This window comes from Rhinoraja longicauda, chromosome 6 (assembly GCF_053455715.1).
Source record: "Rhinoraja longicauda isolate Sanriku21f chromosome 6, sRhiLon1.1, whole genome shotgun sequence".
Classification (NCBI taxonomy): domain Eukaryota; kingdom Metazoa; phylum Chordata; class Chondrichthyes; order Rajiformes; family Arhynchobatidae; genus Rhinoraja; species Rhinoraja longicauda.
The window spans coordinates 10,775,424-10,792,674 of record NC_135958.1 but is presented as its reverse complement, the minus strand read 5'-3'; the positions used below and the strand labels follow the sequence as shown (position 1 = coordinate 10,792,674).

The following is a 17,251-nucleotide window of genomic DNA, read 5'->3' as shown; positions in this document are numbered from 1 at the left end:
ATGTATCTTTTCGCTGATTAAATGGCACACAAGCTGTTCGCTGTACCTCAGTACACGTGACAATAATAAACTAACCCAAACGGAAAAAAACAATAATGTGCAATGGTAGGCAGCTGTGAATGAGCTGATCGAGAAGCAGCAGTTTTTGTGGAGGCCAAGCCATAAGGGATAGCAGACTTAGACCATTAGGCACATCAAGACTACTCTGCCATTCAATCATGGCTGATCTATCTCTCCCTCCTAACCCCATTCTCCTGCCTTCGCCCCATAACCTCTGACACCTGTACTAATCAGTTCAGTTTGAAGAAGGGTCTCGACCTGAAACTTCACCCATTCATTCTCTCCAGAGATGCTGAGTTACTCCAGCATTTTGTGTCTACCTTCAATTTAAACCAGCATCTGCAGTTCTTTCCTACACAAGAATCTATGTATCTCTGCCTTAAAAATATCCACTTACTGGCCTCCACCGCCTTCTGCGGCAAAGAATTCCACAGATTTATCACCCTCTAACTAAAGAAATTTCTCATCTCCTTCCTAAAAGAACGTCCTTTAATTCTGAGACTGTGACCTCCAGCCATAGACTCTCCCACTGGTGGAAACATCAATGGATATTTTTAAGGCAGAGTAGATTCTTGACCCATGTCAGGGGTTATGGGGAGAAGGCAGGAGAATGGGGTTGAGAGGGAAAGATAGATCAGCCATTTTTGAATGGCAGAGTAGACTTGATGTGCCGAATGGCCTAATTTTGCTCCTATCACGTATGAGCACAGAATTTGGTCTGGAAAAGTGGCCATCAATTGCCAATGTCAAAGCACAGCGCGCTGGAGGAACTCAGCAGGCCAGGAAGCATCTGTGGAGGGAACAGACAGACGACGCTTCGTGTTGGGACTCTTCTTCCGGCACTTTGTGTGTTTTCATCACAATTCCAGCATCTGCAGCTTCTTGTGCCACCATGAATTGCCTATATCTGCACCCAAAAGATGACCGCTGTAAATGTGAAGCACTCCATGTCCAATTAGTTCAACATGTTAGTTTTAAAAACGAAACCACAACCTACAAAGGGGAAAGAGGTGGACATGTATTCTAAATAGTAACATCTCTTCAATATCTTTTATAATTTCAACGTTTCTTATCAAAATAACGCAGTTGAAAGAGAATGTACAAAGGTCTATCATGTCGTGCAAGGTTTATTAAATTGAGACTAATGCACAACACACATTTACAGATGAAAGCTTGTAAATTTTCAATGAACACATTTACAAAGGTCATTTAAGAATTCTACACAAAATAGGATCTTTACAGCTTGAAAAAAGACAGTTGCAGTACTTTTTAATCTATTCCAATATGCTAAAATAAACAGTTAAGTGTAGCAGGTTAAATATATGAAGAAACCTGACCAACTTGTTTTACTGCCCAACAACTGAACAACTGAATGTTCGGAAAATGTGGCATCGTGGAAATTTTATAAAATCAGCTTCACATTCAAATTTATTTCTTAGAAACAAACATTCAAAGTATTAAAGTACTGAAATCACAGTTTGAAAAGATTTTTTTTGTTAAACAAGCAAACAAGACTCTGTGCAAACGTAGACAGTGCAAGGATCCTGTTTATCAACGTTTTAATTCAGCCACAAAATATAAAACAGATGGTACTGAAGGAAGTTCATTTCTTCTGCTGCATTCGAGCTGCTTTAAACTTTGACACCCTCCTCTGAGGCTCCTGCGAAGTTTGGAGAAAAGTTTCTTCCTCAGACACTTTCTTCTCAGGAATTGTTGGTAGGATGGGATGAGCAATAGTCAGATGTGGAATTAACGTGGGTGAGATAAGTTCTTTTTCCACTACCATGCCAGAAAATGCCTAACAAAAATAAAATTGATTGGCCCATCATCAATTTGGAAAACAGTTTTAATCAAATTTAATAGGAATCATAAAAAGTTAAACTGGTATTTATGTTCTGAAATATACATTTAGGTTTATTATTGTCACGTGTACCGAGGTAGTGAAAAGCTTTGTTTTGTATGCTATCTAATCAAATCAGATAATACTCTACATAAACACAATCATGTCAAATTCAAGTACAATAAGTAGAGCAAAGGGGAAGGTAGAGTGCAGAATATAGTTCTCAGCATTGTAGCGCATCAGTTCCAGAGACAACTAATTTCTGCAATAGGGTCGAGGTGAATGAGGCAGTATCTTAGCGTATGGAAGGACCGTTTAGAAGCCTGATAACAGAGGGGAAGAAGCTCTTCCTGAATTTAGTGGTGTGCATTTTAAAACCTCTGTACCTTTTGCCCAACAGGAGCAGGGGGAAGGAATGACCGGGGTGGGACAAGTCTTTGATTATGATGGATGTTTTCCCGAGGCAGCGTGAAGGGTAGACAGAGTCAATGATGGAGAGTCTATTTTGTGTGATGGATTGCGCTACATCTACAACTCTCTGCTGTTTCATGTGATCTTAGGCAGAGGTGTTCCCAAACGAGGGTGTGGGTGTGGTGTATATTGGTGTGTGTGTGTGTGGGTGTGGAGTGTATATGGGTGTGTGTGTGTGTGTGTGCGCACGCGTGCGTGCGTTTGCACAGGGGCATGCTTGCGGGGCCGTGTATGGGCATGTGTGTGTGTGTGTATATGGGTGTGTGTGTGTGTGTGTGTGTGTGTGTGCGCGTGCGTGCGTGTGTTGCAAATGATCACTCCTGCACACATGCCTTATACAACCGACCAAGCAGAATGAAAAGTAAGCGCTCCTCTCTCTTACCTCAAATGCACTTGGCCAAGGCAGAGGTTTGCTAGAACTGATTTCATCCTCTTCCAAAATGCTGCATTCACTGGCATCACTGTGTATTGCTTCTTCAAAGCTTAGAGAGCGCAGGGTACACCGTCGGTCTTCAAACTCTGCCGTGCTGCTCTCACTAGTGTCACTACATATACTGTTCTCCCGACTCCGCGACTTCAGAATGGATTTACGTGGCATATATTCTCCATTTACAACATCAACAAATAGTCTGCAAGGAACGTCGCAAATAAACTTGTAATACCACCGCCCAACAGGTTAGGTTGGGGGGGGGGGGGGGGGGGGAAGGGGGGAGGGAGGGAAGGGACCAAAATGGAAAACTACCGGTGGTATGGGAAACTAGTGCGGCACGGTGGAGCAGCGGTAGAGTTGCTGCCTTATAGCGCTTGCAGCACCAGAGACCTGTGTTCGATCCCAACTACAGCCGTTTGTCTGTACGGAGTTTGTACATTCTCCCCGTGACCTGCGTGGGTTTTCTCCAAGACCTTCGGTTTCCTCCCACACACCAAAGACGTACAGGTTTGTAGGTTAATTGGCTTGGGTTTGTATACTTGGTATAAGTGTGAATTGTCCCTGGTGTACGTAGGCTTGGGTTAATGTGCGGAGATCGCTGGTCGGTGCGGTCGGTGGGCCGAAGAGCCTGTTTCCGTGCTGCGTCTAAACTAAACTACCATTTTAAAATTCAGCAAATTTAAAATACCTGTAAATATCTGAAGGAGTTTTGATATTTGGCAGCTCATTAGCAGAGTTTCCATTGCCAGTACTATTTTTCCTTTTCCTCTTGGCCTCTTCCTTCTTCTCACTGAATTTTAAGGTTGTGTTTTTTCCAGTGTTTATTCTTACCTAGAAATGTACAATTTCAAGAGCAAAAGGCTGAGTAAGAATTCATGACATAACAGAATATTTCTATTTAATTTCCTTAACAGTAAATCTGTAAATTGCATTAAACTGTGTTAAACATTTGAGAAGAGTGATAAGAATCCTCAAGGTATGACTACACCTGAAACTTGCTTCCTGAGGAATAGTGTCACAAAAGCAACTAATTTCATGATGAAAGAGTTAAACACAAAGAAAAACACTGAGAATCCATGAGAATTCCACACAGACAGCACCCGAGGTCAGGATTGAACCCGGGTCTCTGACGCTGTGAGTGGCATATTCTACCAGCTGTGCCACCGTGCCGCCCTGTTAGGTCTCAGCTGCCTTGCCTCAGTGGAAGAGTCAGTGGCACAAATAGGGAACGTGTCGAGGGAGCAACCTGGGGGAAACAGTGGCTGGGATAGACTGCCTGCAGGGGTCTGGCAGTCCGCCCACTCTGCTGGCGGGAAGTCTGATGGGACCTGCTCCTGGTGTGAGACTGGGTCAACTATATATAAGACCTGCTCCTGGTATGAGACTGGGTCAACCTGATCCTGGTGTGAGTCTGGATCAACCTGCTCCTGGCGTTAGACTAAGTCAACTAGAGGACCTGCTCTTGGTGTTAGACTGGGTCAACTATAGGACTTGCACCAGATTGGGATAGTATGGGACCTGCTCCAGGTGTTAAGTCTGGGTCAACCTGCTCCAGGTGTTAGACTGGGTGAACTTATCCTGGTGGTAGACTAGGTCAACGATAGGACCTGCTCCAGAGTGGATCATTATGGGACTATTCCTGGTGTTAGACTGGGTCAATATTTTTTCCTCCCCTAATCTTGGTGTGAAGAAAGCAAAGACCGCAAGAAAATGCAGAGAATTGTGGACATAGCCCAGACCATCACACAAACAAACCACCCTTCATTCCACTGATTCCATCTGCGCTTCACGCTGCCTCGGCAAGTCCGCCAGCATAATCAAGGACCAGTCTCATCTCGGTCACTCCCTCTTCTCCCCTCTCCCATCAGGCAAGTTTGAAAATAAATATCTCCAGATTCATGGACAGTTTCTTCCCAGCTGCTATCAGGCAATTGAACAATCCTCTCATCAGCCGAGTGCAGTCCTTTGAACTATCTTTAATTGGACTTTATCAGGCTTCAATGTTATATCTTGCACTAAATGTTGTACCCTTTATCTGTGCACTGTGGAAGACTTGATTGTATTCATAAAGTCTTTTCTTTGACTGGCTAGCATATAAACAAGTATTTCACTGTATGTCAGTGCACGTGACAATAATAAACCAAGCTGACAGGAGTCTCAAATCAAGTGTTATTAGCAGTAATAAAATGCTTTATAAGGGTACAAAAGTACTTTGCAGTTTCAGCACTTTTCTCCCCCAAGAAAATGCAAACAAGACTATAAGTGAAGATTAAAATCTATATCCCACAATTTTATTCCGACTGTTCATAATTGAAGCACAATTTAAGTTTGTGCCTTATGACTGCAGGTGTGGAACTGATTAATATTCAAGAGAGTAAATGTTTGTAGATACCCTTTTTGGTTCCACGGTGTGGATGAAGTGTATAGTGGGGACACTGTCATCGTCCCCAGTCACCTCCTCCTCCTCATACTCCGCTTTGAGACTCCGGCCGTATTCCACGTTGTTGGCGTGGGGGGCATCCACGAGCAGCTCCACACCGTCCTCATCAGCGCCTCCCTCACGTACCGCTGGCAGGCGCATCCAGTCCGGCCTCTCGGCCGAATTAGCCTTGACGCTTCTGTCCTTCTCTTCTTCAGAGGAGCTGCTCTCTTCACTATTTCCATTCAACACGTCCGACAACCTGAATTAAAAATCATGGATTACTCCAACAGCGGCGACCGATTTGTTCTGCGGTCACGGAGGCACCAGGGACCGAAGACGCTGGTTTACAAAATAAAAGACACAATGTGCTGGAGTAACTCAGTGGGTCAAGCAGCATCTCAGGAGAATACATTTCAAGTCGGGACCCTTCTTTAAACTGATTGGAGTGTGTTGGGGGGGGGGGGGGGGGGGTTGAAGCTAGAAGAGAGGTGGAGGTGGGACAAAGTCTAGAGAGTGTTAGGTGGATACAGGTGAGGGGGGGTTGATTGGCAGATGGTTGCACAGATGCCAGAGATGAATCTTACATTTTTTTGTCTTTTCATCTCTAGCCTTTGTCCATCCATCTGCCAATCAAAACTCCCCTCCCTGTTCCCACCTATCACTTGACCCATGTCTGAAGGGTCCCGACCTAAAACCCTATTTATCCATGCTTTCCAGGGATGCTGAGCTATTGCAGCATTTCATGTCTAATTCTCACTCCATTCCTCACATTCTTAAAAGATCTCCATAGTCTACTTAAGGTAGCAAGCTCAAGGGGCTCACCAATCACTCAATAATATATGGAATCATATTTTGACCATGGTCTATGAAATTTACTCTTAACAATTACACACCTTTTACAAGACGGACTTTGCTTTAATAAAAACAATATGTAAAAAGGACATTAATGGCGGATGAAAGGATTAAAAGTATCATTAGCAAATTTGCAGATGATACAAAGTTGGGTGGTAGTGTGAACTGTGAGGAAGATGCTATGAGATTGCAGGGTGACTTGGACAGGTTGTGTGAGTGGGCGGATGCATGGCAGGTGCAGTTTAATGTGGATAAGTGTGAGGTTATCCACTTTGGTGCTAAGAATAGGAAGGCAGAGTATTATCTGAATGGTGTCAAGTTAGGAAAAGGGGACGTACAACGAGATCTGGGTGTCCTTGTCCATCAGTCACTGAAAGGAAGCATACAGGTACAGCAGACAGTGAAGAAAGCCAATGGAATGTTGGCCTTCATAACAAGAGGAGTTGAGTATAGGAGCAAAGAGGTCCTTCTGCAGTTGTACAGGGCCCTAGTGAGACCGCACCTGGAGTACTGTGTGCAGTTTTGGTCTCCAAATTTGAGGAAGGATATTCTTGCTATTGAGGGCCTGCAGCGTAGGTTTACCAGGTTAATTCCCAGAATGGCGGGACTGTCGTATGTTGAAAGACTGGATCGACTGGGCTTGTATACACTGGAATTTAGAAGGATGAGAGGAGATCTTATCGAAACATATAAGAATATTAAGGGGTTGGACACGTTAGAGGCAGGAAACATTTTCCCAATGTTGGGGGAGTCCAGAACAAGGGGCCACAGTTTAAGAATAAGGGGTAGGCCATTTAGAACTGAGATGAGGAAAAACTTTTTCAGTCAGAGTTGTAAATCTGTGGAATTCTCTGCCTCAGAAGGCAGTGGAGGCCAATTCTCCGAATGCATTTAAGAGAGAGCTAGATCGAGCTCTTAAGGATAGCGGAGTCAGGGGGGTTTGGGGAGAAGGCAGGAACGGGGTACTGATTGAGAATGATCAGCCATGATCACATTGAATGGCGGTGCTGGCTCGAAGGGCCGAATGGCCTCCTCCTGCACCTATTGTCTTTGACAAAAAAATCAATGACTGGTCCCATAACATGGTGAAATTTTGTCTAATTCTTGAAAGGAACTAGAAAACTTAGTTGAATGGTTAGGCACCGGGCAACTGAGTGAAACAGAAACTTGATGAAAGATACATTACATTAAAATAGACCACAAATAGCAAACAATGCAAACAGATCATCTGTGCAATTTGAATGCCAATATTTCACGTTAAATATCTTCAATAGCTCTGACATTCTGATGATAAAGTAAGAGTCCATGAAATGCCTGTTATTTTGATCATCAATCATATATCATATTAAGATTAAAGCGTATATGGGCAAATGATTCGGTCAATATCCCTCTAAACCGTTCCTATCCGTGTGCCTGTCCAAATGCCTTTTAAATGTTATAGTACCTGCCTTCTGGCAGCTCCTTCCATATACCCACCACACTCTGAGTGAACAAGTTGCCCCTCAGATTCTTATTCAATCTTGCCCATCTCATGTTGAACTTATGTCCTCTGGTTCTTGATTCCCCTACCCTGGGTATAAGAGTGTGTATTCACCCTATCTATTCCCCTCATGATTTTACTGAAGTACATAATGATACGAGTTGAGTTTGAAAATAAAAAACTCAAAATACTGTATAATGAAACATCATTGCTACTTCATAGAGAACCTTTTGCAGGCTGCATAATATAAAAATCCTTACATCAACAGCAAATCACTATTCCGATGAACATTACGAGAAGATAAGCAAGACTGAAATTAAATTTTTGTTTCAGTATTTTCTCCCCCATTATCGCCAGGTATTCTTTGATAATGAACGCAAGCATACAAATGTGTAAAACACAAAGTGCTGGAGGAACACAGCGGGTCAGGCAGCACTGTGCCTCTTGGCAATCAAGCAGATCAAATAGTTGTGCTGAAAGAATAGGAAATGTTTAATAACACAAATATTAATTGTAATAATAAAGACCGTACCTCACTTGGTTAACAAATGAAATGGATTAAAATGCTTAAATATATTTTATGATTCAATAACAATGTCGTTTCAGTCACCGCTATTTAAGCTATGAACAGGTTACCTATCAATTTCATCCTGCATCTCTTCCTGTTTCTCCAGCTCTTCCAGCCTGTCCCACAATTCCTTCTCGGATAACAGTTCTGACTTGCAGTCCCCGCCACCATCGCCAACCTCCAAATCAGCCACAAAAATCTCTTTGGGCTTGCAGTTTTCCTTCGCCATGTGTGCTCTCCTGTATTTCCCTGCAACACCAGCACGTTTTAAGCAACCTGATCAAAATTAGAATTTTCAAATGTCAGGCATCTACTTTAAAATAATGTAACTGCACCATTACGCGTAAGAGACTAATTAGGTGCCATAAGTGCTGCAATGATTTAAGGTTTTGACATTTTTAAGCTATCATTGTCCAAGGTCAACACTAACACACAAGTAAAGAAAGTGGTCAATTTCACATTTCTAAGTTTAAAGGTTTTAGGTAAATTGACAATAATTAATTTATGAGTAAGGTAAATATATTGCCAAGCAGTTAAAAGTATTTCAGAAATTATTCAAAACCATTAAAAAATATATCTATATACTAAAACTCTCGTTTGTTACCTTGTTTGTGACTGAACTTCAGCCAAAATGGTACATGATAGTGCAACAATTTTAGGCCCACCGTACTCACCTTTGTCACTTTAGTGATAATGCAAGTAGTTTTATTGAAATCGGTGCTATATTACATTTTTAAGTTTAAAAGGAGGGGAGGGGGAGGGAGGAGTGGGGGAGAAGGGAGGTTGATGAGAGAGGGGAGGGGGGGAGGACAGGGTGCTGCACCAATGCAGGAGAGGTTTGGGCCCAACGGGTCCACTTGGTCTAGTATATTATAAATATGTTCTACATCCTAATGTGCAAAAACTTTTGTCATTTAAAAATCTAACTTTTAATCAGGTACTAGACTGAGGTGGACCCGTTGGGTCCAAATCTCTCCTGAGGCCCTCTCCTGGGGCAACCCTTCCCCAACTGACGATCCTGCAGGCCTGACAACCCTCTCCAAATGACGAAGCCCGTTGCCGGGCGGGGAGTGTCCCCCGGGGCCGTTAGCGGGCGAGGAGGGACAGGGAAGGGGACAGGGTGCCACTTACCTCAGCACCGTGCCGCCAGCGTTGCAGCCAGAGCGAGCCATGGATCCAAAGCCTCTCCTGCATTGGAATAGCACCCTTCTCTCCCCCTCTACCCCCCCTACTCACTCACTCAATACCCCCTTCATCCACCCCCACTCTCAACCCCCCAAAACATCTCCTGCATTGGTCTAGCACCCTCCTCTCCCCCACTCCTCCTCCCCTCGAGGCATGTGAGTGAGGTAAAAAAAATGGAAAAGAGCCGAGCACTTGCAGCGGGAGTCAAAAAATTGGATTAAAAAAAAAAAAATCACACAAAATTACCAGCTTCAAGCTTCTTTTAGCGCATTTCAAAGTAAAAAACAGGCATTACAAAATAATGTGAATGTCACTATACTAATAACATTTTGAAGTTCGCACATTAATTGATAATCAGCCCAAAAAGGTGGTTATTGGCTTTTCTGCTGTGCTTTATATTTTAACCCCGTCTTAATTAATTTAGTTATATAATCTTGCAATTAAATTTAATATTTACTCATTACAGTTCCACCACTGATTTTCTGGCACTCTTGGTTCCAGAGCTTTGCTGGTTTATCCAGCCGGCCAAGGAAGTCGGCTATGGGCATAGATGTGCTGGCTCCAGCTGGGCTGGAGTTCCAGAGCCCTGGCCGCAGGTTGCAAATTCAACCCACTGATCGGCCGTGGAAATCCCGATGAGGTCGAGATTGGCTGCTTTGCCCAGCCAAGGTGCCACATTTTCGGGGAGACTTCCATTATGTGGGGATTTCTCGCGGAACCTCTAGCGACATCTAGCGGAACCCTAGTGTTCATTGCAAGTCTTTACACCGTTTCTTTTCTTTGATCCGATTTCTCCGTTGGTAAATGCAATGTTGGCAAAATGAAAAACGTGGAAATCATGTAAAAAGTGCGGGAAATGGAATTTAAAAACGCGGAAATCTGCGGAAAATTCACATGCCTGCCCCTTCCCCCCTCCCTCCCCCCCCCCACCCCACTCACCCTCCCCCCCCCCACCCCACTCAACCCCCCCCCTACCCCACTCACCCTCCCCTCCCCCCCCCCCCACCCCACTCACCCTCCCCTCCCCTCTCAACATCAACGGGCCCCAACTGCAGAGGCACGGACCCATTGGGTTCTGCGCACGCACGGATCCGGCGGCCATCTTACGTAATTATTAGATCTACGGGCTCCAACTGCACAGGCGCGGACCCATGCGCCCCCCCCTCATTGGCCGTCACTCGGGCGGGTTCTATTGTGACCTCCCACGCTGAACATGGCAAGCAATCGGTTTAATAAGGTAATTTTTAAACTTCAAAATATAATACCAATTTGAATGAAACTTGGATGAAAGGGTCCCCGGGACAAAGGTGGTCCTATAATTGAGTGCATTTCTTCTCATTTTGCAGCGATACTACAGCGGTTAACCTTTTTGTTGAGTCGGGTGGAGCAAAGTACAGAAGAGGAAACAACATTTAGACGTAACATTACTGGTTCAGCCTTTGCACATGGGGCTATGATTGCTTTCAACGTGTGCAAGTTAATTTGGTTGAAAAATAATCACAAGATCCTTATCCCTCCCCACAAGAATATTTTATAGTCCCGAGTCCCAGTTATAAACTTCAAATTACAATTCTTACAGGAAATAAACAGTAGAAACAAAATGTTAAATACCTTCAGAATTTAAATCTTTAATTTCTAGATCTTCATTCTGAATTTCTTCATGTATTTCTATGATATCTTCCTTTTCCTAATAAAAGATTATACAATAAAAGTTCAGTTGTATAAAATGAGGGGACTCGTTTTATCTGCAAATATTTGAAATATTTATTTATACATAATATACATATGGATAAGTTGTTTCAATACTGCAGCTTACAAAAGAGTTGTGAATCATTCAAAATTTCCATTACAATGCTGATAAACTACAAATTATGTATTGTATTACAAAAACACAGACAGCATTACGGAACCAGCAACAACATATGAAAATTAGTAAATTATGGGAGCTTCCATTCAGTTTCCATACAAGATTTGCAAAAGCAGAAATAAATATGTTTTTCTCCTGTCTCCAACCATGGTTGCTAATCACATTCATGTTTCAATAGACAATAGGTGCAGGAATAGGCCATTCAGCCCTTTGAGCCAGCACTGCCATTCAGTGTGATCATGGCTGATCATCCACAATCAGTACCCCGTTCCTGCATTCTCCCCATATCCCTATCTTTAAGAGCTCTATCTAACTCTCTCTTGAAAGCATCCAGAGAATTAGCCTCCACTGCCTTCTGAGGCAGTGAATTCCAGATTCACAACTCTCTGGGTGAAAAAGTTTTTCCTCATCTCCGTTCTAAATGGCCCCTTGTTCTGGACTCCCCCAACATCGGGAACATGTTTCCTGCCTCTAACGTGTCCAATCCCTTAATAATCTTACATGTTTCAATAAGATCCCCTCTCATCCTTCTAAATTCCAGTGTATACAAGCCCAGTTGCTCCATTCTTTCAACATATGACAGACCGCCATCCCGGGAATTAACCTCGTGAACCTACGCTGCACTCCGTCAATAGCAAGAATGTCCTTCCTCAAATTTGGAGACCAAAACTGCGCACAATACTCCAGATGTGGTCTCACCAGGGCCCTGTACAACTGCAGAAGGATCTCTTTGCTCCAACACTCAACTCCTCGTTCTGAAGGCCAACATTGCATTAGCTTTCTTCACCGCCTGCTGTACCTGCATGCTTACTTTCAGTGACTGATGTACGAGGGCACCCAGATCTCATTGTACTTTCCCTTTTCGTAACTTGACACCATTCAGATAATAATCTGCCTTCCTGTTCTTGCCACCAAAGTGGATAACCTCACATTTATCCACATTAAACTGCATCTGCCATGTACCTCAAGTCACCCTGCATCCTCATAGCATCCTCCTCAGTTTACACTGCCACCCAGCTTTGTGTCATCTGCAAATTTACTAATGTTACTTTTAATCCTTTCATCTAAATCATTAATGTATATTGTAAATAGCTGCGGTCCCAGCACCGAGCCTTGCGGTACCCCACTAGTCACTGACTGCCATTCTGAAAGGGACCCGTTAATCCCATCTCTTTTTTTCCTGTCTGCCAACCAATTTTCTATCCATGTCAGTACCCTACCCCCAAATAGCATGTCCTCTAATTTTGCCCACTAATCTCCTATGTGGGACCTTATCAAAGGCTTTCTGATAGTCCAGGTACACTATATCCACTGGCTCTCCCTTGCCATTTTCCTAGTTACATCTCAAAAAATTCCAGAAGATTAGTCAAGCATGATTTCCCCTTCGTAAACCATGCTGACTCGGAGTGGTCATGTCACTGATATCCAAATGTGATGCTATTTCGTCTTTTATAATTGACTCCAGCATCTTCCGCACCACTGATGTCAGGCTAACTGGTGAATGGTGGTGCTGGCTCGAAGGGCCGAATGGCCTACTCCTGTGCCTATTGTCTATTGTCAGAGATTGAGCACTGAACTAAAGCCAAAAACAACATGAGATAACAAAATGAAAGCTTGTGAAAACCCCAGAACATGAACGCTCCAGGTATAATTTCTATAATTTGTCCCATTATCTTCAAAGGAGATAAATAATGCCATCTTAACTGTTCTACAGCTTGTAAAATATTCACGTTTCTTCAGGTTTATTTTTCACATTTCAGGTTTATTTTTCGACACCAAGAATTGTATTTTATTAATTACAATTTCTCTCATTAGTTGGAGAATAGGATAAAACTAAGAATCTGGAGCTGTACACCATTTAATTTCACTTTTAGTTCTAGCCAGCTCAGGCCTTGTGTTCAGATCTGTAGATTAATTCTTAAATTTTTTAATTACCTACAAATATTGCTATATATTATCCAGACAATACTAGTATTCCATAAACTGATAGCTTCAGGACATAACAATGATTAGGAGTTGAGAACTCCTCAACATAACCTACACAGTGCATGGCAGTGATGCAATGAACAGCAGATGCTGGAATCTGGCACAAAACACAACAAACATTACTTTAGACTTTAGAGATACTACAGGAATACAGAGCTTTATTTGTCATTCGGTACCGAGGTACCGAACGAAATTACATTGCAGTCACACACAAAAACAAAAAAAAGAACACAAGACACATGACCCCAACACAAACATCCATCACAGTGGCTCCAAACACCCCCTCACTGTGATGGAGGCAACAAAACTTCCACTCTCTTCCCCACGCACAGACAGCTCGTCCCCGACCGACCCGCACAGTCCCCGCAAGAGGATGGAAGTCCCCGCGGCCGAGCCGCACCGGGTGCTGAAACGTCCCGCGGCCGAGCCGGGCGATTGAAGGCCCCGCGGCCGAGCCGTATCGGGTGGTGAAACGTCCCGTGACCGAGACGTGTGGAAACAGGCCATTCAGCCCACCGAGTCCGTTCTGGCCAGTGATCACCCTTTACACTAGCACTATCCTACACATTCGGGACAATTTACAATAGCCAATTACCTACAAATCGGCAAGTCTTTGGAATGTGGGAGGAAACCAGACCACCCGGAGAAAACCCATGCGGTCACAGGGAGAACGCACAAACTCCATACAGACGGCACCCGTGGTCAGGATCGAACCTGGGTCTCTGGCGCTGTGAGGCACAACTATAAACACCAACTAAACTAAGAACTACGAACTGTTGTTTGCACTGGGGAACTTTGAGCTTTTTATGCACTAATATTAGGTTTCCTTTTTAACTTATTGAACACAAACTACTTCTATGTTCATCAAGCCTCATCATTCAGCCTGGTCACGTCTAACCATGCTGCTTCACCTTCGCTACACTATTAGAAGTCATTTACTTCCACGTTTTAGAGCCGGCCATTGAACACCATGTTTACATACAACAGAAGCATGTTGTGCTCCCCTAAAGTGAAAGAAATATTCATGTGAATAAGTGTAACAACATTTATCGTTAAATGAGCCAAACAAAAAACACAGAAATATCACCTACATTAATCAGTTTCTCCAAATCAGTGAACCGAATTCTAGATTCAAAGTTGTTCATAACTTTGTGAAGATCGTCCAGTGCTTCTTGGACATCTGAAAAAGCAGATAACTAAACTGTAAACAATATATTCTTGAAGAAAAACAGCAATTTATTTAAACTAAAAAACCACACAAAGTTGATGAAGTAGCTCAACGGGTTAGGCAGCATCTCTGGAGAACAAGCGTGTAGGAAGGAACTGCAGGTGCTGGTTTAAACTGGAGATAGATACAAAAAGCTGGAGGAACTCAGCGGGGTCAGGCAGCATCTCTTTAGAGAAGGAATGGGTCTGAAGAAGGATCTTGACCCGAAACGTCACCCATTCCTTCTCTCCAGAGATGCTGCCTGTCCCAAGGGGTTACTCCAGCTTTTTGTGTCTATTTCCAGAGAACAAGGATAGGTGATGTTTCAGGTCAGGACCCTTCTCCAGTTCTTTGTGTCGCTGATCCATAGACCACATAGATCTATAAGCAACAAAACCTCATCCCCAATAATCATCGACACGGGTGCCCCACTAGGGTGCTTCCTCAGCCCCCTACTACACTCCCTATACACTCACAACTGTGCAGCTAAATTCTGCTCTAACTGCATTAGCAAGTTGCAGATGCCACCACCAGCCAGAGTGGGCCAGATCACAAACAATGTCATCAAAATAGTAACTACTTAAAGCACTATAGCTCAAAATGGCATTTCTTTTTAATTTAATATATTAATAAAGTAATATGAAAGCCCCATACGGTGTTTTTGTTTGGGGAATTTTCTCTTTATATTTTGTGACTGATTTCTTTAAAAAACAAATATGCATCCACTGAAAAGAGCTCCTCAAAATCACATACAAAGCCTGTCTCTTTTGGCACTGATCACGAGTAAGTCATAGGATATTCTAATTTATAATGTCAAGGCGAGTTACACAAAGCACATATTTAACTTCCATAGCCTTCCATAGATCCCATCAGATCAAAGAGATTCTAATCACAGTTGAGAAATCTGCTTGTTATCTTTTTCTTCACACTCTCCTATCTATCCTATACTATTTTTAAAGCATTGATACTGTGGCGCAGGGGTCGAGCTGCTGCCTCACAGCACCAGAGATCCAGGTTCGATCCTGACCTCGGATGCTGTCTGGGTGGTGTTTGCTTGTTCTCCCTGTGACCGCGTGGGTTTCCTCCGGGTGCTCCAGTTTCCTCCCACATCCCAAAGACGTGTGGGTTTGTGGGTTAATTGGTCCCAAATGTGTAGGGAGTAGATGGGTAGAACAAGTGTGAATGGGTAATCAAAAGTCAACATGGACTCAGTGGGCCGAAGGGCCCGTTTCCATTATCTCTAAATTAAACCAAGCTAAGTGCGTGGTAGCTAATGCTTAACAGGTTCTAGTAGTAGGCTAGAATTATAGAATGGGAGGACTCGGGAGGTTTGACATTTAGGAGTACTAAATGAACCTAGAAGCAATGCACAAAACAGCACAGATCCATGTTTAGGAATGCCTGTGCGGGAACTATGCAGACTGACCATTGAACAGTTTTTGAGCTGGATTGCAGCAGAGCTGGCATCAGTACCAGGAAGAAGCAACAACCAGTGAAAGACTGAATCAACAGAAATTACAAAACTAAATAATTAACAAAGGTGCATTCAAAGACAACTGGTGTATGAATTTCATTGTTCCATCTGGGACATATGACAATGTTTGAATAATTCAGCACCAATCACAAATTGGTGTTTTACTACAACTATGCTCGAGTCAGATTTGAAAATAAAGAATTATGTGAGTTTTTGTGGCCTGCATACTTCTGAACTAAAGAGCATTGATAACCTAGGTAGGGCAACAGTAGATTAGCTGCCTTACAGCTCCAGAGATCCGGGTTCGATCCTGACTGCGGGTGCTGTCTGTACATAGTTTGTACGTTCTCCCCGTAACCTGCGTGGGTTTTCCCCGGGAGCTCCAGTTTCCTCCCACACTCCAAAGACCTGCAGGTTTGTAGGTTAATTGGCTTTGTTAAAAATTGTAACTTGTCCCGAGTAGATGAGTGCAAGTGTACGGGGATTGCTGGTCGGTGTGGACGAAGGGCCGGTTTCCGTGCTATATCCCTAAACTAAACTATCTTGCTCTCAAGGAGCTGATTGTTGACTTCATAAAGGAAAAGCCAAGAGTCCATAAACCTGTCTTCGTCAATGGGACAGCAGTGGAGAGCGTCCAGCTTTAAGTTCCTGGACGTCACATCTCTGATGATCTGCCCTGGGCTCAGCACATCGACACAATCTCAAAGAAAGCTCAATCTCGCTACTTTCTCAGAAGTTTGATGAGGTTTTTCATGTTGCTGAATACTCTGTAGAACTTGCACGGGTGTACAGTTGAGAGCAAACTGACTGGTTGCATCGCTTAGTTTTAGAGATACAGCGTGGAAACAGGCCCTTCGGCCCACCGAGTCCACACCGACCAGTGATCCCCACTGTGGAGTCATTTGAATGCTCAAGAATGAAAGAGGCTACAGAAAGTTGTAGACATTATAATCCTTTAAGTGATTAATTAACTCTGAGATGGCCAACTCCTCCCCGTGAGGCTGAACCTGGTTCTAAATTCCCCAGGATCTTGTTTCAAGCACCACAACAATGTTCTTCATCAAGGAGATCATCTCAGGCTTTTCTGAATTCTATGGAATATAGGGCTAGTCCATTCAACCTGTCAGAGGATCATCCCCTTATCCCTGGCATCAGTTTATAAATCTCCCAGACATTCCACCGACTGCACAGAGGATTCTAGGTTTGGTCTCAGCATGGTCTGATAAAATCCAAATATAAATGCCTTTATTTTGAAACTCCAGGCAAAATAATATTCTAAATAAGTATTAGACAATAGACAATAGGTGCAGGAGTAGGCCATTCAGCCCTTCGAGCCAGCACCGCCATTCAATGCGATCATGGCTGATCACTCTCAATCAGTACCCCGTTCCTGCCTTCTCCCCATACCC

At 43.4% G+C, this 17,251-nt stretch overlaps 1 protein-coding gene across 2 annotated transcripts in view; it reads right to left on the bottom strand.

The window, feature by feature from the left end:
- Positions 1–929: 929 nt before the first annotated feature.
- uri1 (URI1 prefoldin like chaperone) overlaps positions 930–17,251 on the bottom strand; it is a 37,350-nt gene continuing 21,028 nt past the window's right edge. The window contains exons 5-11 of one of the 2 annotated variants that reach the window (XM_078400449.1): positions 14,253–14,341; positions 10,920–10,995; positions 8,192–8,372; positions 5,194–5,482; positions 3,490–3,632; positions 2,754–3,000; positions 930–1,858 (exon numbers count right to left, since the gene is read on the bottom strand). In XM_078400449.1, coding sequence (XP_078256575.1) covers positions 1,664–1,858; positions 2,754–3,000; positions 3,490–3,632; positions 5,194–5,482; positions 8,192–8,372; positions 10,920–10,995; positions 14,253–14,341 — 1,220 coding nt within the window. In that variant the 3' untranslated portion in view covers positions 930–1,663. Of the gene's footprint in view, positions 1,859–2,753; positions 3,001–3,489; positions 3,633–5,193; positions 5,483–8,191; positions 8,400–10,919; positions 10,996–14,252; positions 14,342–17,251 lie in introns of both variants that reach the window. The other variant, XM_078400448.1, reaches the window with a different exon arrangement.